Below are 25,807 nucleotides of genomic sequence, written 5' to 3' on the forward strand. Positions count from 1 at the left end.
CCAGAAGTGTTTAGCCCAACCTGTCCTTGCTCCACATCTCTCCTTGACTGTTTGCTGGAGAGAAGAGCCAAAGGAAAAAGCTTATTGCAGAGACAAGCCATACAAGCATTATGCTAAGATATTTGTTTCTCCAAGAAACATCAGAACATGCAAAAAAACCAGGCCTCAGTTGCCACTGACTGGTATTTCAAGCACACCCTGCAAGCCTAGGGAAGGACTGGGGCAGCAGGAACAGGCTCTGCTGTTTGGTGGGATAACCCAGCCAAGGCAAAGTTACTATCGCCGTCCTATAATTGTGTTCTCTCCTAGCAGGATTTGGAAGAGGAACCAGTGTGGTTAACTACGAAGATGAGTCCTGGCACGATTACTGTTTCAAATGCACAAAGTGTGCCCGTGGTCTGGCCAACAAGCGCTTTGTTTGCCATAATGGAAAAATTTATTGTGCTGAGTGTCCCAAACGACTGTAATGAGCAGATGTAAGATGGATTTTAAAGCCCTGCTTTCCCAAACAGTCCTGGTAAAGGAGCAGGTTTTTGCATGATGAGAATTTTAACTTTTTCCATTTTAGTTTAAGAACTAAATTAGCCTCAATATACTGGGTTTGACTCTTGAAGCTCCTGGCAGTATAAAAGCATGTAGCCTTGCAAAAATCTAACCTTGTTTCCAAGTAACTCCGAGTATAAAGGCTTGAAATGCTGTTAGATTTAGAGATCCACACACTGCATCATCTGTGTGTGGCTTAAACTAAAATTTAGTTGTAACTTGTCTGATACACATTTAAGGTTGGCACTTAACTGAAGTGGGTTTGACAATGCATGCACCTTGGACACAGACATGCCAAGATTGCACCTGGGATCAGAAGGATCCATTATTATGCTTTTACAAGCACAGACATACAACATACTCTAGACCATTAATATATAATAAATACCTTAGCTTACTCTACCACACTACATTGCAGCACGTGTAGGAATGGCTTCATGTTACAGATAACACTGTTTTGGCAGTGACATTTAGCTTAGTTAAGTTTCCATAAACTTGTTTTAGTCTTGATTTCCGCATGGTTTGCCCAAAAGTTTTGCTCATCAGCTTTTTTTATATCATTGTTTAAACAAGGCTGTCTATGTACAATTATTAATCCATTAACAAGTAGTAAATCTTTCACCTACAATATGCACATGCATTTACAAGTGCCTTAAAAATAGCTCAGACAACGACAGCTCTCCTATCATGTCAGTGTATGTTTAGTGACTGAATAAAAGTGAGACTAGTGCCTGCTTGGAATCCACAGTCTGGAAATTTTTTTTTTATTTTGTCATTGTACATGATTGATGGGCTGAGCTACTGAAACCAAGCCTACTACATTGATACTGGCAAAGTAAGAGTCAGCTGTGCTGTCAATGCACCCTTAAGTATCTGAGGACTGAAGCAACAATTTCCATAAACTAATTACTTTTTTAAACATATAAATGACACTGGACCATCTGTCAGAAACAGCCTGTGTGAAAAAGCCCTTTGGAGAGCGTATGTACAGCCAGTGTTCATGCACAGATCTACCACCCTTGAGCAACCTGAATGCTGGTTTAAGGAGGTTTTCTTAGCAGTGAAATACAGAAATACTTTATCAATTGGATGCTGCTCCAGCCATTCCCCTTCACCTACTGACAAAGAACCCTTGCAAGGAAAAGAAAAGGCAGCATCTGGCTGGTCACTGCTCCACTGCCAGACTCATCCTCACAACACAGATGCTGCTGCTGCAGAAGAAAGGCAAAGGCTGGTAGGGAAAAGCAGGTTAAAGAATTCCTCAGTTCAGAACATGCCATCAGCACAGACAAACACAGCAAGAGCTGAAGGTGTTAGTGCAAATCCCCTCCCAGCCACACAGATGCTGCTAGTTTGGAATCTGCAGCTGGAGCAGTTAGAGCAGCACCAGAGTGCATCCCAAGGCAGGTCAGCATTGCAAGGGCTGGAGAAGGCCTAGTAAGGTCACATTTAACATTACAGAAATAAAGCATTGTTCAACTGCAAAGTTTATTTAACAGTGCGCACATATTTACACAGGGCTGGATCAGACCATCCAACAAATCTCAGCACAGAAAAAAATATCGGCATCTTTGTTAGAATGATTGTCTCTGCCAGAACAAAACAGCTATCATACAAAAATACAGTCTTCCTTTTACCTAAGGCACTGCTCTAAAGTCTAAAACAGTTCTACAGTATTTCTGAATAGCAAGGAGGAGAAGGCTGAGAGCTCCTGTTGCAACTGAGGTGTCGAGGAAAGAACAGTTGTAGTTCCAGCAAACCCACTGCAAACACAGCTGCTGCTTGGATGCATCACTGGAATTGAGGGATCAGCCAACGGGTTGTAGCAGGATTTGAGACAGCTACTCTTTAAAGTAATCACCTATCCAGTCTATCTGTTACAGGAAACATCAGAACAAGGCTGCATTGTTACTTTTAGTAGCAACTTTCAGAAGATGCTTCGTTAATCTCTTCATGCTGAAAAAAGCAGGCAAGTTCAGGTTAAATAGAATATTTAATGCAGGCTTCAGGGGAAGGGAAGTATATATGCAGCTTGCAGCCACTGTTATAAAGCTGGAACTGGAACACATAGAATAATTAACATGAACAAAACATGACTTCAGTGGTCTAATACTGTTATGTACACAATAAAATAATACTTCCGTAAGTGTAGATAAATAAGTAATTCAAAAGGAAAACATTTTTTAAAAGCATGACACCTTAAACTGCACTGACAGACAAATCTAGGGACTCAACATTTTTGTAATATATTAGAGCACATGCTATAAAATGCTTATTGATGTTTGCCAATAGATTAAAACATATTAATGATGGTACAACACCGCATTTTGAAACTGCCAATATTTTTGCATTAGATAATAAGGAATTTTTCTTCTCCATTCAAAACTGAAGATATTCAATTTTGCATTTTTAAATAGCACGTGAACAAAACATAAACAAGCAAAAACATTTTTTAGACATTAAAAAGGGAGTTCCACTTTAACATACACTGAATGAGTCTTTTATTTCATCAAGGTCATTTTAGAAATATGCAAAGTCTGTAGCTAAATGGGGAGCCTCCAGTGCCATGTTGTTCTACATGATACTGATATGAAAAAAAAAAGACTCAAACAGGTTGCTGTAAAGTCTGTAGAGGGGAAACAAGGAATATTCAAACTAGGAAACCTTATCTAACAATTATCTAAATGAATGGAAAAAGGACATTAGCACAACAGTTTCCCTGAAATGTTTCAAGGTGCAAATTAGAAGTCATCCCTCCCCTGGTGTTATTTGCAAACTTGAAGATGGATAAAGGTAAACAAGCAGCTTTTCAAAACAAGGCCTTCGGTACTTGAGAAAACACTGGATTACTGAAGTGCAATCAGATTATTTCCAGGTCTCTAGTGTTCACAGTTCTGTCCAAAGAGCAAAGAGAAGAAAACATTTAACCATCATAACTGTGTGTATGCCACATGCATCCATCATCACTGTCAGTCTGCATCCAGGAGTGAGCACACAACCACTTGATCACTTACAGTCCAAAACCAGCACAGTAGGTTTTCTTTCTTTTCATAGGAATATTAGTTTTCAAAGTTAGGTACTGAATTCTTAAACCATATTATGCCTAAATATTTTCAAGTTCAAAATTAAAAAAGGCCACACTCTCTTCACTAAAAAGTTAATGATTTTGCTCACAATAAAATGTGATCAGGAGAACCACAATAAATCTGTCTATTCCCATGGCCCAGCTCCTCATGGCCTCAAGGGAAGCCTCCATCAGGCTGTGCCCATGGGACTAAAATTCACAAGACGCAGAGTGACAGAGGAGACTCGGCAAACAGTTCAGTCTAGAAAAGTGCTACACTTTAATCAAAGAAAGTGCTACACATCACTGGAAGGAAATGTGGATAGCAAGGCTTGTTTTTTCCACTAGCATTCACTTCAACTGATCACACAATCATTTATCCCATGGAAAGAGATCTCCTGCTGTGAATACAGCCCTTTGGGGTTTGGCTCCAACACCAGAGAAGTCTAGTCTTACATAAACTGGCTTCCTGAAGCCTCTCTGACACACTATGCTGTACTGCATCAGGGCTTGGCTTCTCAAGTACATGTGGCTTGAGATGCAGCCCTGCCTCTTCCAGAAAATTCAAAATATTTTGTGTGTGTACAGCTTTATTACTTCACCCAAAATGTAACACAACCATCTGGGGAATTCCAGATTGGTGTTACCTGCCTCAGTGAAGTAAAAGACTCTTCTACAATAAGTAGAGAGGACAGCTAATACACTGCTAAGAGTCTGAAGAGACTTGTAACACCTTGTAAGACCACACAGGTCAGCATCAAAAAGTTACAAAACGTGCCTAGGAGTGGAAAGGTCTGGTGTGTAGAGTTACATCAGACACCTTTTAAACTGTTAGTATCTTCAAAAGTAACATGTGCCATCTAACATATCTTAGAAGAACCTTAAAGTACCACAGATGAGCATCAATGCTGTTTGGAACTTCACAAGGGCTCAGCTGTGTCTTTGAAGAGCCTTAATGTTGGGCCTTAGCAAGTCCCTAAAAAGGCATCAGTTGGTGACTCCTTTTGACAGAATTCAAGTTAAAAGCACTAAAGAAAGAGCCTTCCCTCCAGTCTACACATTGGAAAAAGTGCCTTGAAAATAAGAAGCTCTAGTTAAGGCAAGGAGAGCAAAATGCAAGGAAGTTAATTGCCTAGCCAGGGGAAGAGACATACAGGGAAGTCAGCTTGGATTACCTGATGAAGCATCTATAGGTTTGGTCAATGAATTCACTGCACCATCTTCCTCAAAAGCCAATTTGGGACTAGAAGGTATTGTAGCAGCATCATTCAAGTTTTGATTACAGTTACCAGCAGAGATGCTGTCTGAGCTCAGTTTGGTTGACTTGGAATGCACTCCAACATCAATGAACTCCTCAAAAGTCCATGAACCAGATTTTCCATTAAGATTCTGAATAAGTCCAATTGTGTGATCAGCTTCATGAACACCCAACTTCCCCGAGTCATCGATGACCATTTCTTTTGCAGGGTGGCTAGGGAAAAAAAAAAGAATGGATACTTGTATTGTAATTTCCATATGTTTAACCTTTCCATTGATTCCAGGCCAGACAATTAACAGTCTGCATACCCTGCAAAGCACTGAATATCCCAAAGGGCATTCCCAGACAAGTGCCAGCTGCCTCCCAGGATCTCCCCTACAAGAGTCAATGGGGAAGAATAACTCAGCAATATACCCACTTTTTACTATACTAATAAGCTCTCAGGTAAGGTCTGGCTCTAGAAATTTGATATAAGAAAGCAACAAGTTTAAAGCCTTGCATCGTTAAGTCTTGATTTTTGTAGTGTGCATTTTTTCTTTTTTTCTCCAGCTATCACTTTTTAAACACAAAACTAAGACACTAAGTATCAGAAGGCCAGCAATTTTTAAAACAGATTCAAAATCTAAACCCAAATTACTGATCAATTTTCATTCATTCTTAGGAGAATCATGAAAAAGTTTTTATATTCCATCACTGGAGGAATGATGTTAATTTATCATCACTTTAAAAAAGCATTCACAATGTCATTTCGAAACCATTAGCATTTAGATGAGCAAAAGGAACAAGCATCAGAGGACAGATTTTCCTGTAGTAGATGAAAATGCTCTACATTCAAAAAGATAAAATCTGAAATACTAAAAAACCCAAATTCCTCACTAAGGGAGTCTTCTGCATTGTATCTGGCATTTCAGCACAAATGAGTGTTCTGGAGCTTTCTGTAGCTTATTCTTCCTTTTCAGTGTTATCCTCCTCCCTCTTATCTAATGTTTTGCTAATGAGAAGAACTGCAAGGCATTTCAAGGGAAAAGGTTTCAAGCCAATGTCAGTTCCTATAATCAACACTGCCATGTGCTGGCTGTGTCTCACTTCACAGCAAAGGCAGCACTGTTAACATGATGCCATCTAAACAAACAATTATCCTGAGCTAACTGCTCTGTGTGAGGCTGTGAGCTGACAGCACACACCACATGCCTGGAGAAAGGCACACAGACACCACAAAGCCAGCAGGGTGCTGCAGACAGCACTGCATTTAATTTAAACATAAACATAGACAGAGATTTCTTGTGTGAGGGGTAGGTGCTCCCACAGTACAGCAGACTCACCTGGAATCCTTTAGCTCAGTAACAGACCCCTCATCACTTTTCAAGTCGCTTCCATTCATGAACACTTCACTGGCCTTCAGCTCTGACTCGTCTTTTTCCTCAGATCCTGCAGAGATTATGCTTTGTGCAGTCTCTAAGCAATCCTCTGCCTCCCCCTTGACTTCCCGGAGCAAGTCAACACCATTTAGCTTTCCTGAATGTTGGAGTGGGGGGGAGAAAAAAGAAAATGTAAGGAATAAAACGAACTTGAGTAGCAGAATTGCTGCTCTAAATGAATAATATACAAGTGCCAAAATGACCTTTTCTAGCCAAAACCCAAGGCACCTGGCTTCAATAGATTCTTTGGTCTACAGAGAAGCTCCCTATAGCAACATGAAATAAGTTTTTCATCTTTAAAAATCCACTCGTAAAATGAAAGCATGCTGCCTGCATTTCACTCTTAATTTTGACTGATTCTCTGTTCAAGAAAGGAGTCCCCCTGGCATTTCTGGGACTGGTGTCTCAGACCATCACAGATCTGGTTAGGTGTGACCTTTTCAACAGAACTTAAACATCACTGGGACACTCAGTGCCACCCAGACCTGACTCATCCAGCTTCCTTACCTGGTTGATCAGTCTTCTCCATACCCAACTCTTCCTCCTCTTCAATATCCTCTCCCTCCATCACCTCTGACACAGACTTCCCTTCATTCTGCAACTGAATTGCCAGAGTGTTACATGGAGTAACTCCCTACCCTCTAGAATTTCACAAATTCAGTCACAGCTCCCACACAAGACCATTATGTGCCCAGCAGTGAGGCCACATGAGTTCAAATGCTCACAGACTACCAGGCCACCCAGCAACACATGTTCTGCTGAGCCAGAGCCTGTGGGACTCACTCACCTCCTACCTATTATTCCTGAGATCCTTTTCCCCTCATTTCTCCAAAGTGTGCGCTAAATTGATTTAATAATAAGTGTGCTTATTGATTTTCAGCTGTTTGAAGACTTGAATATTCGAATGTCCAAAGAAGAACAACTATTCCTCAATGTTCCACAAAAAAACTGGATTTAACAAAAATACATCCAGTTTACTGTAGCAATCCAAAGGAAATCCAAGACTTGCTTTAAGCAAATAGACGATGCCAGAAATCTAAGTTTTCCTGGGAAGAACTGTCCTGGCAGAATGCATACAGTTAAAAAAAAATCCATTACTAAGCAGTCTTTGTTTAAAAACAAAATGGAAGTGATAACACCAGATAACATTGTGTCTATAGGCCTTGAACAAAAATGTAACAAAGACTCTTCACCAGAGCAAGCAAACCAGAAGAATGTGTGCAATGGGAACCTACTGAAATTATTCTGCTGCACTAGAACTTTGCACTTCCTGTGGAAGCCAGTTTCTGTAAGGATAACAGAGAAAGACAGGATACAAGGCAAAAAATCCTATTCTGTCATTAAACAGATCTAAACAAAAAAGTACCTTGGATTCATTTTGATCAGATTTTCGTGTTCTTTTCATTATTTCTTCGATTCTCTGTTAAAACAGGGAAAACATTTGCAATGACATACAGAGCTTTATACTTCAGCATTCTGGTTAAATGTTCATCAACCATAATATATTTTCATGTTGCATGAATGTACTACTTTAATCACTGTTTTTAAAATTCACAAACCAGAGTTGGCATTCTTTTAAAAAAACACACTTCTGTTTAAATATGTCTGGGACCATTTGCCCGTTTGTTTTAGGCTGAGAATTCAAAATAGGCTACCTTTTTTCTTTCAAGCCTTTCCTGCATATTTTGCTGCATAATCCTCTCTCTTTCCAGTCGCTGTCTTTCAGCCTCTTCTTGAGCTTTTGCTTCAGCTTCTTCTCTCTAAAAATAAATAAAAAAGAAGAGAGCACCCAGTGCATAACTCACTCCCAACAGTCAAAAGCAATGCAGCTACAGATTCTGGATCAACACAGGCAGGAATATCAGACAATCACTTTTTAAAATGACCACACATTACAGCTAAATGTCAATTACCCAGCTACTGACATGGAAGATATATTCCTATGACATTCTGAAACTGAAACTCAACTATACTGAGATAATGCAAATGTTCTAAATGTTGCTGAACTACTGAATGTTGTTGTTCAAACTATGCTTTGGGATGAACATTTGGCTAAGAAGGACAATTTATAAAGTTACAAGACAAATTAAATTCTAAATGTGTCAAAGTTAACTTAAAAATCTTGGCAGTCAGGTATGGCTACCAAGACACTTGGTGCTGAACATCTTCTATTCCCCTTCTACACTGGAAAATCTTTTCCAGTGTGACTGGAAAGAAGATAGTAACATAGTTAACACTCTGAGTAATTTTTATAAACAAATGTTTAAAAAAATATCCAGACACATGGCAATACTATTCATAAGACAACTCTCTGAACACAAATAATTTCAATGTAAAACTGCTTTAGTTTTCAGAATTAATCTCATTTAAGGAAAGCCTAGTTTCTTCAGAACAGTGCCCTTCAGTTCAAAGGGTGCCTTTGTAAAGATACATGGATACTTGCTGTGGAAGATTATTCAGCAACATGAAAAGCAGACCTGGAAACACTACCCATCTTTCTTTGAGAGGAATCAGAGTAAGCCACATTACTTTCTAGACAGACCATCTCCTTGTAACTCACAGCAGTCTGCTGGTAAAGTGGGCTCAGTACAAATATTCTACATATGCAAAAGAGCATCCCTGATGGCTAAAAAAATACTCCAAAATAGCTACTTCTGCCCACATGTGAATTTATCAAATGCTGGGGAAAAAATATAAATCACAGAGACCAGGGCAAGGAAAGGACCTACAGACATTCTCAAATCCATCTCAGACAGGATGAACTCAGCTTCACATCACTCCTGACAGAGATTTGTCAAAACCATTCTGTGAAAGAAAAAACCTCCCGAAACCACAGCAGCAGCTTCTTCCAGCAACACAGCTGGAGTCACAGACCTGCTGCTGAAGCTCTGCGAGTTTTTCCTGCTCTTCCTGTTCCCGGCGGATCCTCTCCTCTTCAGCTTGTCTTTGCTGCTCTTCGTAAGTAATTCTCTTCTCCTCCTCCTGCTTCCGGAGCTCTTCCTCCCGTCGTGCTTTTTCCTCAGATGCTCTCCTGGCCATTTCTTCTTCCCTGATTCTAGAGTTTCCAAGGTACAGATTACAGGGTTTTTATTTCTTTAAAAGTGTGAATGCACAAAAGACAGAGTAGGAAAGCAAGAAAGTTCTAAACAATCCAGTCACAAAATAACTGCATAAAGACACTTTCTGGTGTGGATTTACAACTGCCACCATCCAGACTTGTCACAGGGAAAATCAGAGTAACTTGGAAGAAGTTATCTGTGAGTAAATGTTCTTTGCTGATTAAGTCATGGCAGGTTGTTCCAATAATGGAATGTTTGATTGAGAACTGGATTAAGCAACAACCATTTCATAAAAGCCATCTGCAACCATGACATGAATGAAGCTTTCAATCACTGTCAAACATAAATTTAGTGGTATTTCCTGAAATACTATTTCATCTATAGCCTGAATCCAGAGATACACTAAAGGTATACACTGCCAGCTCTTGCAGACATACAGAGCAGATCTGATGATGTATTTCTGATAAAACACCTACAGCAGTTTACATGCAAGTTTCTGAGAGCTTTACATCAACAACTGTGAAACAGACAAAATCTGATGTTCCACCATGTTCACAGAGGCACAGACAGGTGACCCCTGATCTGGAATAAAGTTAGTCAGCACTAGCTTAGCAATTTATTTTTAACAACTTCTATGCAGTGAACCAAATGCACACTGATGTAACACCGAATTACTTGTCTGCAACATTTCTGATCGAGATTTTGTATCACTAAAGCGAGATTTAATGTACCATCAAACCACACCCCGCCACTGAAAGTATTCCTCAACTGTTACCTTTCTTCTTCCTGTCTCTGAATTCTCTCTTGGTCTTCACGCTCTCTTTGCTCCCGTGCCAGACGTCGCTTCTCTGTCAAGATTTTAGCAGCTTCTTCAGCTGTGGTGGTCCCTGCTACTGTTTTGCTACCTGATTCTGCAAATGTTAAAAGAATCTGCTGTTAGAAAGCTCCAGTAACTTAAAATTAACAAAGATGTTATCGTTGTGAAATGAGATCCTACAGCAAACTGATTCACTATCTTTTCAATCAGTGCTCATCACTCAATAACTGCATCTTTATCTAAAGGCCTGCAAGAGCCAAAAGGGAGCCCTGAAGATGCAGAGCCACAGTATCTCACTAACACTGAAATAATAACAGCTCATTTCAACACTGAGCCAGCCATACTCCAGATGACACACTTGAAGATACTCTCTGATTATCATAGCACTTAAAAACGTGTTCCTGAAAATACACCCTTACTTCTGTAACACTTCAACACTGAAAATTGGAAAAAAAATACTGCTTTAGGAAATATCTTTCACTTCCTTCGAATAAAACTGAACGCACATGACCCTAGAGAAGAAATTATCTTTCTTTTATTTTTCTTGCTTCATAACATTAACATTCATGCCTTTATATTTATGCAGTATCTTAGGGTGCAAATAATCACCATTTTATCTGGCCCTGAAGGCACATACTAATGACTTTAGTAATACCATATTTCGGTACATTAGCAACAAATCAATTTTAATCTACATGGAAATCAAAACAGCTTCAACCAACCAGGCGAGCAGATCGTTGCAGGTCCTGCTGCTTATGTTTCTTCACGTCCTGCCTGGTGTCTGAACATCAGAGACACTCTTATAAATTAACATTAGGAAAAAAGTCAAACCAGAATGATCTTGCTATCCAGCTGCTCTGAATATGCATATTGAAAGAACTCTGATTTCCGTCAGTTATTCCCATTCTCTAGAAATATTTGTTTCAATGTGACTCAAGAACTTGTTATCTGAATATTCTGAGAATTACCTCCTGATGTCAGTAGAACAGCAGCATCATAATGTTGGTGTGGACCTGCCCTTCTTAACATTTCACAAATCAGCACATATATGCTCGCTTACCATTTATAAAGCCTTCAAGTCAAGGTAATTTTAATGAACTATGACATCAGGGTTTGACCACTTACTTTGCTTCTGATCTGAAGACAAATCATTCAAAACAGAATGTCATCATTAGGAACCGTAATACCTGAAAAGCTGCTTAAACCCCATGGACATATAATCACTACCTGCAGCTGCAGGGTATAATTACACAGAGCAAACGCTCAGCAGCTGAATCATGGCTGTGTTTTGTGCATAAAAGTTGTTGCAGTCCTAGGAAAAGCATTTCAGCACTGACGGAGTGCAGGCACAGAGAGTGTTCTAACATTTAGATTTATCCAAAGCTGAGAAAACACCACCTCCCTAGACAACACATCGCTTCTGATTTGGGAAAAAGTTGCAGACATGTTGGTACTAACAAAAATCAGCCATGACTGTTCCAAATTTGAACTCAGTAAAAAGGGGTCCTCCCCCTCCTGAGCAAGAAAGACCACTTTGCATTTATAAAAACCATTAGCAGATCTGCCTTTTCAAGACCGGCAGATGCTTTCCTTCCTACATTCTGTAACTTACTAGGTTTCATCTACTGTTGCCAGTGTACAGCCATGAAGTCAAAATATCTCTTCCTCTGCCGTATGAGTGTATTACCAGTTCAGACTACTCACTCTTTACAGCAGAGGCCATTTTTTTGCTGTGCATTTACAACTTCTCCCAGTTGTATCAAATCTGGTTGACATTTAATGTCAGGTTTCACCTATTTCCCCTCCTCAAAACAGAACCTAAATAAGACAACCTAATGCTCAGTAAGAAGCCTAAAGGTTTTAAAGTTCTAGAGTTACAACATGGTAATGACAGTTTAAATATTGTATCTGGTATTGACAGAAGAAAATTAGTCACAACAGTTCAGAACACTGAAGATATGGAAAGAACAGGGGGAAAAGAAACCAAAAGAAAGGGTTTGGGACCTTCCCACTGCATTTTCATTCCTGCAGTTTTACTGATGCTTTCCATATGGGTACTTCAATACTGTTTTCATCTCCATGCACCCCTGTACAGCCTGTTTCCATAGGGCAGGGCATGAGACTTCCCAACATGATTGCTAACACACCTTAAGAAAATTCTGACAGTCTTTTACACTCAGCTTCCTTTTCCTTGTACTCCTACTCACCACTGGTAAGAACAGTCTTTTTATCAAAGGACCCTTTTATAAGGGAAGGGGAAAGAGAGAAATAGGCAAGAGGAACAATCTCTGAACACTTGCAAAATGTAGTACTAGCTGGATGGAGGGAAGACTCCAACAGATTTCAAGGTAAGTAATTTATTCAAAATTAATCTAGGAATCATATTTCAAAGCCCTGAATACCCAGATACAAAAAGTGAGGCTCCATGATAGTTTATTACCTATCATCATGCATAAGGTGAGAGCTCATGAAGGAGCACTTCTTATGCTTTAAGTTGAACAAGCCTTTTAATTCTCAGAGAAGCTGCGAGAGGCTGCTGCCAGAAATGACAACTGCTCCAAGTCACTGAAAAATAAAAAGTGTTTTACTGCAGAACAGTATATTGCAGTAGGAAGACACAAAAAACAAGACAAAAACTTGATTGCTGTCAGCAACAGGCAAACAAGTCCAGTTGGAAGGAGAAGTGATGGGATGAAGATACAAGTGCACAAAGCTGAAATTAGGCTAAACCTACAAGACCTAGAGACTGATGTGCCACATGCCATTTGCTGGTGTGAATTCTGACTTCAGAAGCTGTCTGGGATAGGGAATTGCACCAACCCACGGGGTGAACTGCTGACACAGATGGGTAAAATGGAAATTGCCTTGAAAATTGAAAACAACTTTTTCTTTTTAAAATATTTTGCCTCACTTAACAATATTGTAGTGTACCAAAACATTCAAAGAGATAATGAAATCATCTGTGTGTTGAAGAACATGCCCAACATTTCCTTCTGCTCTCTGTGTCAAAGAAAAGGAGCTTTGTCCAGCCCCAGCAGGAATCACTACAAAGATGACTATCTTGAGATTAGAAATATACTAAAAGGGAAACAGATAAACTGGGTTAATACAGTTTCAGAAGTCAGTGTAGAGAGGAGACAGATCAGGCATCCAAGGAACAAGGACAGGCGTTCTTGTTCCAGAACAACTGGAAGATACAGGACTAGGACACATTGTTATGGAGGCTTCAACCAACTGAGGACATTGATCAGAAGTGATGATGCCCTGAGGCACACAAGACATTTATCAATAATATGGCAGGGATGGACATTCTGACTGCAAAGACAGAGGATGTGACACCAAAGATGGATGTGCAACTTTGTACAAACATCCACCTCTGACAGCCAGGCTTCCTTCCACAGGAGCACATGCTCACAGAGCTGTACCACGAGTTCTTCAGCTGAATGACACTGCTTCACATCCAACATGAGCAGTACCAGGAGGAGCCTCAGAAGTGGCAGAGAACAGAAGCAGCTGAGGAATGCACACAGGAACCCCACATGCAGTAACGTGCAGCAAGCACATGTTCCCACTTACCTGGTGTCTGAGGGGTTCACCCCCAGTACTGTAACCCCACTGGCTGTAACTTACATTCTAAAGATCCCTCCTTTTCCTCCCAAGGGTCCCCTAAGCCCTTCTCCACTGTGAACTGCCTGCCAGACTTCATCAGCAGGCTCTGCCAGATTCTGTTGGAAATGGCAGCTGGCATTTTTCCCAGTGAGGGACAGAGGCTGGGCTCGCATGGCACAATGAAGAGGACTAGGACACTAACTGCTTATCTGGTATACGGCTCTCCTTAATCTACCAGGATAATTTCTCAGTGTGACCTGTGAATTGATCACTCTCCCTAAGGCAGCAATGATTACACATTCACTGGTACTGAGGCTGAGGCAGCCTTTGAGCATTGTGAAAACTCTCTCTCAGCCTGTGATGAACAGGAGCTGATCTCATTGTCTAAGCAGGTCTCTACAGAAATATTTTAAGTACTACCAACTGAACTGAAAGACCTTTGTGTAGTTTAACTACTGACTTCATAAACCTAAGCTAGTAGATCCCTCAGTTCGAGCAGCTGAAGCCCAGAAGGCAAAGAGGCTTTCTGCTTTTCTTAAAATTACAGTACAAGTAGTAGTATCAAAAGCTCCTGACTTAAATCTCCAAGTCAAATAAACAACATTAAAATTCACATCCCAAAGTCATACCATGTAAAATTATTATATAATCAGCAACGAACAGCTTCTGCCTTAAAGCATCCTACCCTCTAGTGCTCTGCCTCACGAACCAGTTGTTTCCCCAGTGCTAGCACACACTGGAAAGGCCTCGAGCAGGAGTGAGTCAGACACTGAGAAACACCCACCTTCTTTGGTCTTTATGCTGGCTGCTCCTGCATCCCTGTCCAAGGCTGGGGAAGCACCTTGCTCTTGTCCTGTTCCTTCTGTGCTCTTATCCTTTGGTTTGCTCTCTGCTTCAGTTTTCTTTTTGGTAATGTTTATAACACCTGGTGTGAGAGGTGGACGCTGGATGGGTGCTGGTTTAGAGACTGGAGTAGGAGATGGAGGTCTTTGTTTCGACACACCAGGTGAAGGTGGGCGAGTCTTCTGTCTGTTGAAATAAAGAATGTTTTTCAGAGCTAACACTGAAAACCTCAACCACACACCTGAGGGGAGCAGTCTCCTTGTTTAGTTTATATTACATACCTCATTTTGAAAAATAAATCCATCCACAAACTACTGGTGCCTACCCCATAAAACTTAAACCAGGATTCCGAAACACCCTGGGCACCTGGACTTGCCACTTGTGGGCTAACATCAAAACAGGACTGCTAGCCCAGATCTCCATTTACTCCACCCTTAGGATGAACCTCATGATTCCAATCCAAAAAACTTCCTGAACTAATACAGCTGGATCAGTTTATTCAAAGGCTTGCAGGCCTCCTGCTGGTCTTAGTGCACAGACTGCACAGAAAATCAGGGTGTATTCTGTCTGCACAACAAAGGCTGAAGTAAAAGCCGCATCTCTACTGTGGGAAACTGGATGGAAAATGAAGTCTTTTCTGTACAAACATGGCATAGCATGGGTCATTCAAACTCTTAAGAGCACAGCTGTCTTGAAACAGGAAGCACCCTTCATTTTGTGCTGAATAAAAGGTGTTTAATCTGGACACTACCTAACTGCAGAAGTGGTTAAATCTGGACACATACCTGACTGCAGCAGGGGTTTAACCTGCACACATAGCTGACTGCAGAAGGGGTTTAACCTGGACACATACCTGACTGCAGAAGGGGTTTAACTTGGACATGTACCAGACTGCAGAAGGGGTTTAACCTGCACACATACCTGACTGCAGCAGGGGTTTAACCTGGACACATACCTGACTGCAGAAGGGGTTTCACCTGGACACATACCTGACTGCAGAAGGGGTTTCACCTGGACACATACCTGACTGCAGCAGGGGTTTCACCTGGACACATACCTGACTGCAGAAGGGGTTTCACCTGGACACATACCTGACTGCAGCAGGGGTTTCACCTGGACACATACCTGACTGCAGAAGGGGACGGAGGACGCTTCACCACATTAGCAGGAGAGGGGGATCTTCTAGACACGGACGGTGAGGGAGGGCGCCTCACACCAGAACCCGGGGATGGTTTTTCTGTCTCTGATTTCTAAAAGATACACAAAACCAAAATACTGTTGACTCTCTAGGATACATTGCAGACAGAGGAGCTGTATTCCAACAAACATGTAAGTTCTCAACAAGATGCACTTTGAATTCCCTTTATGCTCCAAAACACAGACATGGCCTATGTTTACTTTTTACATAAATTAAACTTTGAGAACCATAAGCAGAAAACAATATACCTTCAAGATACAAGAGAGATCAGTACTGTAAAATTCCAATTTGATTTTAATACTGTATATTTTTTAGGCAAATGCTATTGTACATTTCATTAATGATTGTTGAAAGCAACACCAAAGAGGTGAAATAGGACCCCAACCTACTGGGGAAAAAAAAAGCCCCTGGATTACTAGAAATCCTAAAGCCCCTGGATTACTACAAACTTAACTCCTGTGTGTTTTCAACAAACCTGGGTTGAATCAGGTGAACTTGCATCAGATGAAGATACAGAGGACTTCAACCTGTCGATGCTATGGCTGCGCACGGGCACTTTGGGAGCTGGGACTGGGGAATTGATGGAACTGGCTGAAGCTGAACGAGGACAGAGGTGAGATTCTATAAAAGTTAGGAATTTGACAAGACAAAACGAGAACCAAGTGCATAGCATAAGAACAGGAGAGAAGGAAGAGGGAGAAAAAGAGAAAGAGAATTGTGTGTGTTAGAAACCATACAGGGAAACACCGCAGGCAGTGCACAGTGCAACGGGTCACAGACAGACACCACCACCACACAATTAGTACTTGGAAAGCAACAGCACCAAGAATAAAACCACTCTGAAAGCAGCAGTCTGGAGTAGATAAAAATAAAATGCTTTTCCAAAAATGGACTATAGTTGCAGTACACCAGCATTCATTTAAATTTAGTCAGATTGCATTTGATCACAAATAGTTTGGTTTTAATGGTTTGGCATCTTTCCTGACAATTTTTTCATGACAGGGTCAGATTTTAAGCATGTTTCCTCTATACTCAAGGAGGAAACCTTCCTTCTTTTCAAAGGTGGTGTAAAAGAAATCTATCAAGAGAAAAAGGTCAACTATTTAACTATGATACCTGTCCTACCTGAAGTGTGAATTTCTTCACATATAAGATATGGAAAGAAATTTTATCTTATTACTTTTTTCACTAACACGATCATAGACAAGTACACACAAATGCAAAAATATTCTAAAACTAGATATTGGATTCTTCTATAATCCAAATAAATTGCAACAGATGCCAGCACTTAGTTTTATAACTTTATGGAAAATACATTTTATTTTTGTATTTGCAGCATTTGTGCAAGGAGACCTGCATTCTGTTTGTGCAGAGGTTATGCTAAAGCACAGGTACTTTTCTACTGAAATGAAAAAAGTACCTCTAACTAAACTTATATTTGTGACACTATTTAATTCAGCAATAGTGTCACATGCTAACAGTAACAGCAAAAAAGATGGTATTTCCCCACATGACATGAACTGAAGTATTCATGGTAAAATAAAAGCAGCACATACACAGGTGTGTAAAAATATGACTATTGACAACAAACAAAAAAAAACCCCTCATTATTACACAAGGGGAACAGTGTGGAGATGTCACCATTACCAACAAGGACCAAGTGAAGTGGTTTAAGATAAAAAATAAAGATGGGATAACACACTTAAGAGAAAACAAGCAAAACTGGGAACACAAGTTATAAGATAAAGAGGAGAAAGGACTCCACATTGGTTCCAGAGATGCATTTACTGGACATTATTAATTAACCAGTAACAATTCCCAGACATATGGGATGCAGATATGGGGCTTGCCCACGATGCAAATCCCTGCTCTAGTACTAAACTGAGCCCCAGTGTGGACATATCAGCTCAGTCTGGACCAACATAAAACTGCATTTCTCTCTTCTCCTATTATGCCTCGAGTTCTACAATCAGGTGAACAAAGCCAGGTCAGGGCCCCCTGTATTTATCTTAAGATAACCCCATTGTCGTGCTCCTGCAAGAGTTTCTTCCCCTAAAGAAATTTAGGTTTTGCACTTTGTAATTACAGGTTTGTTTGGGTTTCTTTTTTGCCTTTTATTTCCTAGCAGTGCTCTGATCAGAATATCTCAGATTAATTTGATGGTACAAATGCAGATCTCTGTCAGTTAAAAAAACCACACATAAAATCCCCAGAACGAATACCAGCATTTGGTTCTCTGTAGAGCAAGTAAACTAGCACTGGAGTTTAAAATCCAGTATTATTCTATGGTTTTGTAAAGTAAACATGCAACATAGCACATGAATTGGGTATTAATGACCACAGAAAATACTGGGTAAGTAATATTACACACAACCACGTATTAACTGTCTGACTGACACCGAAGTGCAGCACAGTTAGCAACTATCATCTAATCTCTTGCTTGAAGAGCATAAGACTTGGAGGCTTTGCTGCCCTCCTGTTACCTGAGGGGTCCTGTCCATCAGCCGACAAGGTAGCAGCACTTTTACTCCTAGCTAGGGAGGCCTGTGTGGGGGCGAGGAGGCGGCTGATTACGCTACTGTCCAGGGGACTGAGCTGGGAGCGACGAGCTGAATGACAGGAACAAATCAAAAAGGATCCAACATGAAATCATATCATGGAAAAGACAAGCAGTACAAAGAAAAGGAAGACTGAGCAAATTTTTGCAAATCATAACGGTTTTGGAAGAACAACACTGTAGCCATGGAGAGGGAAATCCAGACTAAAAGCACAGAAAGGTTAAACACTGCAATCTCTTATGTTGCACTTCTTGTTCTTGCCTTGCTTAGTCATTTTAACGTGCAGAGGCTGGCACATGTACAACAGAGGTGAATGCTGAATCCAGTCAAAGTATGAGACATTTTTGACTGAGCTCTTCAGAGCTACATTCTCTAGACTGCAGAAAAGGCTGTTTTGAAATAATAAAGAGAAGACTTGCAAGTCAAAGCGAGCAGTTATGGTCAAGCACTGCCTGCACACACAGATTCACATGGACGGCACCCATCATTCTCTCATACAGGAAAAATTCTGAAGCAGAATGTAATTTCAATTGTTGGCAACAGCTGCTAAAAAGGAAGTTTCAGAATTGTTAACTCAGAGAGAAAAACATGTTAGAGAAGGTGCTAGTCTTCAGGTTTAGGAAGAATTCCTAGAAAAGAGGTTATTTGTAACCTAGTGGGGAATACACAGACCAAAAGACACTGAACTGAGAACAGGCTTCTTCCTTCTGCATGCACAAGGTTTACACCAGCAGCAGGAACAGAGAAGTTGCTTTTAAATTGAATGATGAAGGAGAACTTCAAGAAGCAAAGGTAAGGTTTAACTAAGAAATTAACAGATCAATAGTATTTTTACCATTTCTGACATTTAAACCTACCAGCTCTCAAATACATTGCTCTCTTAAACAGAGAGATGTATTGCTATCTGCTTGTAGTGCCATTTAACAAAGACAAAAGCCTTCTTAGAGGATTTCTTTTTGTCCAAAAGGATAAATTTAACTTTTACCATTTTATCTTTAACACTGGGTAACTAAAAAGCCATTAAAAAGTCCTAGAAATTTAAGAACCTAGGAAACTAATACAAGTAAGCCTATCCAAATTTTACTGTGAGTGACTTAAAAAAAAAATACTCAGTTTTATGAAACAACCACCTGGTTTTTCTTCCTTTTTCACTTTTTCTAGCTCTGGAGAGGATTGGGGTTTACTACTCATTCTACTCAAAGATGTGCTCCTCTTCTTTTCTGTTCCTCCTAGAGACCAAGCGTAAGGAAGATTATTTTTAACAAGATATTTATATACATGACTTTCTAAAATGCCATCCCATGCTTTGTTTTCAGTAATCAGCTAAACCAATCAATATATCATTATGAAGCACTATTTTCTCATGAGTTATATGGTTTGACTGCCATTTTTCTACTCTCCCCCCACCCACTTTTCAGAGGAATAAGGCTGGTTTGCAGACAGTCACCCAATATCTGGCGCTGCAGTGTGGATAATGATATTTATGCCACAGTGCACAGGCTACATGAATGCCTGAGTGAAAACACTTATAATGAAACTGGGACATGATTTAAATTCAACTTCAAATATCCCGTTCACTGCCTCCCACTTCTCAAAACAAACTGGTTTCTAGCACCTTTCTGTTCCACCTGTGAACCTTTGGGTGCTGACTGCTGGGAATGTGGAGGAACTTTGTTATTCAGTCTGTTTAATGAGGCACTTCTCTTTGTGGTACCTGGAAGTGAAAGTGAATTGATTAATTATGCTGAAAAGCCCAGAGGTCCCCTCCAACACCTGCCCCAGTTCCCTAATAGAGAGAAGAATGATTAAAGTCACTTTATAATATTGAATTCTTCACAAGCAGAAAAACTGGATCAGGGAAGAATCGCTTCATATAAAGCATTATTTCTTATATTCCTGCACATTTCTGATCACAGCAGCAGGATGTCAGTCACAACAGATTCTTGTTTCATCTACTGAGGCCATCCTTACACACCTCTTAAAATACATGAGAATTTAAAAAGGCAATTGCTCACATTCTCTATGAGTGAGCCTAGAATTAACACAGAACACAGTGTTAAGTGGAGATACTCCACTGATCCAGGACAGGCATCATCTTCTCATTTCCACATTCTGCTCCTTCACCCTCCCAGGCACACATGCATGACAGAAGCAATCTGGTTCATTCAGTGACTGTATTTTCTGTCCTCTGAATTTACCCATCTTTTTACCTCACCGACATTTCCCCGAGTGTCAGATTGAGAGCACAGCATCATTCTAAGTCAACCTCTACATCCTGACCATGTAGATCACTTGGGAGTCCTGCCCAAATGTGTTGTATTTCAGGCCACCTGAGAATATTTTCTCCAAAGCAACTAAGGATTCACAAAGGATTTCAAGGCACGACAGTAAGTTTGAAAGCAATCCCAATTAGTCGATAATTAGTGACTTCCTTTGTAAGCAGTTTAATTTGTACTTTAGAGCCCTGCTTCTGACTCATACCCAAAGCTGAACCCTGCAGACACATAATATATAAATATACTTTAAAATCACAAGCAGCCTCCAGTGACTCAGAGTCCCTGCCAGTATAGATATAGTCACTGATTTCCCCACTAGGCATACAGTGTATGTGCACAAATTTTTTTGCTGCATCACCTTCCAACATGAACCAGCAAAACCACCTTTAGCTGTGTCTGTGTCAGGGATTCTTCTAGCACAGTTTGTTTGATCAGAGGCTGCAGACTGGCAGAACGCTACAGCACAGACCTAGATGAATCTGCTTTTGAATTAAAAAGCGTTTCACTTATTCATCATTTTGGAAAAACAAAAAAACAAAAGCAAAAATCTCTGTATTTGCAAAACAGGCAGGTTCCTATGAAACTCTGGGAAGATTCCCCATAAGGAAATTTTATGCTAAACCAAGACAAAATATGTGCTCCTACAAATAGTTTTTATTTATCTCAACAAGTAGATTAGGACAATTCCTTGCCAAAATTAAGTTGATTTTTTTCCTTCCCACTGGCAATCAAATGACTGAAGCAAGGCAAACTTTATTTTTCTACTATTTCTATTTTGCCAAAATTTCAGGGTGTGAATTAAGGCATGCAAATCCATTGAGATGATGGGAAATTATCCGTGAATCATTCACTAAGATTTGACTTCAGTAACAGAATTACAGAAATAAAAAAACAAACCAGCAATTTTTACCGTTGCTCTTCTCCTCTAACAGAGATCACATCAACTGGGTCAAAGCCCTGAACAGTCAAGCTGGATTAACAAATTGCATGAAATGCATCTGAGATCAAAATACGCAGTGAGTCACACAGCAGGGGAGGAGGGAGGAGTTTCATCCCCCCTCTTGCCTCCTCCCCAGCCCCAGCTCAGCAGTGCCCTGCTCCCAGCAGCCACACAGAACACTTACTTCGCTCAGAGGTGTTTAAAAGCGCTGCAGACGACGACAGGCGTTTGCTCACAGCAGCCTCTGCCTGTTTGAGGTTGGCTGTGGAGGGCGAGCGTTTGCTGGCTGTGGAGAGAAGGGATGACTTTAGAACTGCCTTCATACTGAACCTTTCACACCCTGCTGAGAGCTCACTCTCCAAGCATTACATCCTGAAAGCTGTGTCCACTTTTGTTTAATGAGAAACACAAATGATTTTGTTTTCCTTCGAACAGGCTTGATGCCATTAGCACCAGTTGGGACAGGCACAGAAAATGCAGGGTTTAGTGGTGTCGTGCCAGGATTCATGCATGTGGGTGCAAACAAGGGATTTGTAAACCCTGTGCTCCTAATGTGTAAAGAAAAAAGCTACTGAGGTTGTGTGTTGTTACCAGACTGGCAAGACAGAGAAAATAACAACAGAACCTGGAAAATTTTCTTTCTTTATTCCTTCCACATCGGTACTTTAAAAGTAGTTTTTAAATCACTAGCTAATAAATCCAAACCAAAATAATTTATTTTGGAGGGATAAAACCAAATCCTGAGAAAAGCCAAGAAAGCATTCCTATTTCTGATTGATTCACAAAGGTTGCTGTAATTTAGAAATTTCCAAATTTTCTCTAAAAGCTATTCTTAAATTAATGTTTCCTATCAAATCTGCAATTCTTCTGAAAAAAACCCCAAACAAACCTGCCACAAGAGGCATTAATTTTTTTTTGGTATGTGTATACACAGACACATATACACACATAAAAATCACATCTCATGTGGCAGGATTTATTGCAAGGCAGATAAATAACTTCTTTTTAATTTCAAATAATGTACTTTCAGGATGAACACTACTCCAGAGTGTGAAAGCCTTGGAAAAGCATGTACCTGTTGCTATAGAAACTCAATAAGCAGAAAACACTAATGCACACAGAGTAGTGCAGACCAGCATAACAAACACATGAAATTCTATACATCTAACACAAGTAATCAATTTTACTGACATACTGGACAGCAAAGATGATTAATCTGAACTCATTAGTGCACAAGTACCAAAGGACAAAGCAGCACTACTCACCACAGAGGCAGTATCTTTTCCCTTTGCCAGCATGCCACAAAGTTCCTTATGGCCAGAGCCAGGATATAAGGATTCCTATGGACAGCCCTGTGGGAAGCTCTTGTGACAGTGAACAAGAGCAAAGCCCCCATGGGATAAGAGGGGCATCTACTGAATCTAGCTGAGAAATCTAGTTGAAGTTGAAGATCTGAGTTTAGTGGATACTTTCCCAACATAACCAAAAAAAAAAAAAAAAAAAAAGTGGGTATTTTATGAATGGAATCTGAGAACTGGGATAACTAAACAGCCTTAAGAGGTTTTATATACGAAAATCAGGAAACTCATAATTCATGTAATTGGGTGGTTTTGAAGGGGAAGGCTACCCTCTAGTGTCTGCTCTTAAAAGGAAATCTTGGCTCCTGCCTGAACTCAACAGAGTCCAAGGCCTCCAAGCATGACAGAGACATTTCACACAGATTTCTCTTACTTCAAAACAGCACTTCAGCACTTGCATGAAATCTGAGATTTGGTCTATCACCTACTGGGACCCAATTAAAGAGGTCAATGCTTTTTTGATCAATACATTTGCATGATCAGATGGGCTCAACTTCTTCCCTATTTCATTTACAGAACAGCTTCTGCAAACTTTAAAGCCCTTTTCACTAGAAAAGAAAGCTTTAAAAGACAGGATATTCCTGAGCCAGTCAGTCTGGTTATGTAGCTATTTACAAAACACAATTTGAAAAATTACCTCCAATATCTTCTTTGGGAGACAATTAGAAAGCCTCCATCAGGGGGTTTGAAATGGAAGAAGCACACAGCCCATGTGACACCAACTTCTCTATTTTTCTAATGGAAGGGGGAAAGCAAACTGCAGCAGCAGAGCCAAAGAAAGAACATGTTTGCCATGCAGCAGGGCTTGGAACTGGGGAAGGAGCTGGGAAACATGGGATCTTACGAAAATCATTCAGAGTGAGGAGCTTTCAATCCTCACAGGATTTCACTGAGAGAGGGTGCTGCAGCATTGCCTGAGGCTGGATAACATGAAGCTACATAAAGTAAGTACATAAAGTCTCTCACTTCCTTCCAAATTTCTGCTAGGACAAGGAAGCTCTTTATTTAGCAAGGAGAGACTCTGGCAGCCCCATTTCTATTCTAATGGCACATCTCCAGTCCTGATGCACCTGAAACTCTAGTTCTGCTCAGCAGGCACCACTAAACCACCCCCTTTACCAGGACTGTCATCAAGGATGCTTTATTGCACAGCCTGGCCGTTTCTCTTGGCAGACCCACACCCTGCCTGTTTCATCTTAGCACTGACAGCAATGCCATTAATGTAACACTTGACTCTGGGGCTTTCATCAATTTTTACATTTCCCCATCAGCGGGATCCCTGCTGTGGTCTCATGAATCACACTCTACATCCCACAGAAATGCTGATGGCCAGGGAAATGTTCCATTACATGGGCTTCACTTTCCAGAGCACACTATCAGCCCAAACTTCTGCTCTGCTACTTAGTGTTCCTAAATATTACTGTTGACACACCCAGTTCATAGAAGACATATCTGATTCTGCATTTTTTTTGCACAGCAACACAACAGACATGAAAGCCTTTTGTCCTAAAATAATTAAAGAATGTTTGAAATCAGTTCCCCAGATGGTTGCCATTTTAAGAAATGGGGCTTTAATCCTAAATCTACCACAGAATTTGATGGTGGAAAAATAATATCGCATTGAAATTTGCTCTAGATGTGCAGTTAGAGAAGGTGCACTATTCAGCCACAATGATGTAATAGAGCAGAGCTCATACAGTGTCATTTCTCAGAGAAAAAAAAAAGTGTAATTGTTGCCTTTCCAGCAATTATGCAAATATAAGGCAAAATGGATCATCTAAAGATTTTTTAGAAAGCCAGCTGGACTTAAGTATTCTGCATAGCTTGGGTAGATTTTTAATAATAATTAAGTAATGAGCTATCAAAAATAATTACCGTGAAATACGAATAAATAAGACAAACATAAAACCAGCCATGGTTCCACATTATCCACCCCATGCATGACAAGCTTCATGTTTGAAACATTAACATAAAATCAAACACAATTTTAAAACAATGTGGATGCACAAGCATTTGCCTAGGACACTGCATTATCTGTTTATCTCCAAAGCAATTTCTTTTCCAGATTGGTATCAAGTTACACAAATTGATCTACTGTTGCTGAACTATCTGCATAGTTACTTTATGATGCATAAGTCATAGTTTAAGCATCTATTACATCAGGAGCATTTGTGCTGGAAGATATTTTATCTTAAATATGTTTCAGCAGCACTGAAGATCTTGTTCTACAATGAAAAGGACAGACAAGGCTCATTTCCTCACATAAATCAGGAGAGAGCAAGGAACATTATTTGATGTTTGTTAGTAGAAAAATCTCAGTGCTTTCCTTAACATGTGAGACAACTGTGATTTCCCAGTTTCAACGTTAAATGATGTTTGGTAGTGTGAGATCCAGTAATTTGATCTGTATTTGTATCCAAGGAACACATGCAAAGCAGGTAAACCAATCCAGCCAAACTGGCTGATTTTAAAGAAAATTAGAGGCTCATGATGTGGAGAGTAAGGGAAAAGTTAAGTAAAATACACATAAAAATGCTTCTGCTATGTTGCCAGAGTAGTTAAATCATACTCAGACCTTCACTGCATTTTCAAGTCTCACTTGACTGTGTCACAGACAGCTGCAGTGCATTAGTAATGCTGTGGGCATGCACAGACTGTCAGGATTCAGATTCAGCTGGGTCTCAGCTGAATCTGAGTTTTCATCTCAAAAATAATTTTGCTAATTGAATATATGTATCAGTGATCTAAAGCATTTCTATAAATGGCTCAGTGTGTGTACTGGAAAGTGCCAGAAATCCAATGAAAACACATTTAATGTATAGAATTATCTTTAGATAATTGGGACAACTCTGATTTTGCAAAACCC

At 40.2% G+C, this 25,807-nt stretch overlaps 2 protein-coding genes across 6 annotated transcripts in view; one reads left to right on the plus strand and one right to left on the minus strand.

Moving 5' to 3' along the window:
* FHL1 (four and a half LIM domains 1) overlaps window positions 1–1,284 on the plus strand; it is a 29,692-nt gene extending 28,408 nt beyond the window's left edge. For 2 of the 4 annotated variants that reach the window (XM_085060580.1, XM_085060582.1), the window contains exon 6: window positions 310–1,284. In XM_085060580.1, the coding sequence (XP_084916706.1) occupies window positions 310–467 (158 nt within the window). In that variant the 3' untranslated portion in view covers window positions 468–1,284. The remainder of the gene's footprint in view (window positions 1–309) is intronic. The other 2 variants (XM_085060581.1, XM_085060583.1) reach the window with 1 other exon arrangement.
* Window positions 1,285–2,012: 728 nt separating this feature from the next.
* Window positions 2,013–25,807, minus strand: part of MAP7D3 (MAP7 domain containing 3) — a 43,395-nt gene continuing 19,600 nt past the window's right edge. Inside the window, exons 7-21 of one of the 2 annotated variants that reach the window (XM_085060579.1) lie at window positions 21,768–21,869; window positions 19,983–20,081; window positions 19,498–19,596; window positions 18,293–18,418; window positions 16,285–16,430; window positions 15,737–15,861; window positions 14,553–14,797; window positions 10,118–10,253; window positions 9,158–9,338; window positions 7,939–8,043; window positions 7,650–7,703; window positions 6,791–6,884; window positions 6,188–6,380; window positions 4,783–5,078; window positions 2,013–3,437 (exon numbers count right to left, since the gene is read on the minus strand). In XM_085060579.1, the coding sequence (XP_084916705.1) occupies window positions 3,430–3,437; window positions 4,783–5,078; window positions 6,188–6,380; window positions 6,791–6,884; window positions 7,650–7,703; window positions 7,939–8,043; window positions 9,158–9,338; window positions 10,118–10,253; window positions 14,553–14,797; window positions 15,737–15,861; window positions 16,285–16,430; window positions 18,293–18,418; window positions 19,498–19,596; window positions 19,983–20,081; window positions 21,768–21,869 (2,009 nt within the window). In that variant the 3' untranslated portion in view covers window positions 2,013–3,429. Of the gene's footprint in view, window positions 5,079–6,187; window positions 6,381–6,790; window positions 6,885–7,649; window positions 7,704–7,938; window positions 8,044–9,157; window positions 9,339–10,117; window positions 10,254–14,552; window positions 14,798–15,736; window positions 15,862–16,284; window positions 16,431–18,292; window positions 18,419–19,497; window positions 19,597–19,982; window positions 20,082–21,767; window positions 21,870–25,807 lie in introns of both variants that reach the window. The other variant, XM_085060578.1, reaches the window with a different exon arrangement.

This window comes from Lichenostomus cassidix, chromosome 4A (assembly GCF_008360975.1).
Source record: "Lichenostomus cassidix isolate B80296 chromosome 4A, HeHo_3.0, whole genome shotgun sequence".
Taxonomy (NCBI): domain Eukaryota; kingdom Metazoa; phylum Chordata; class Aves; order Passeriformes; family Meliphagidae; genus Lichenostomus; species Lichenostomus cassidix.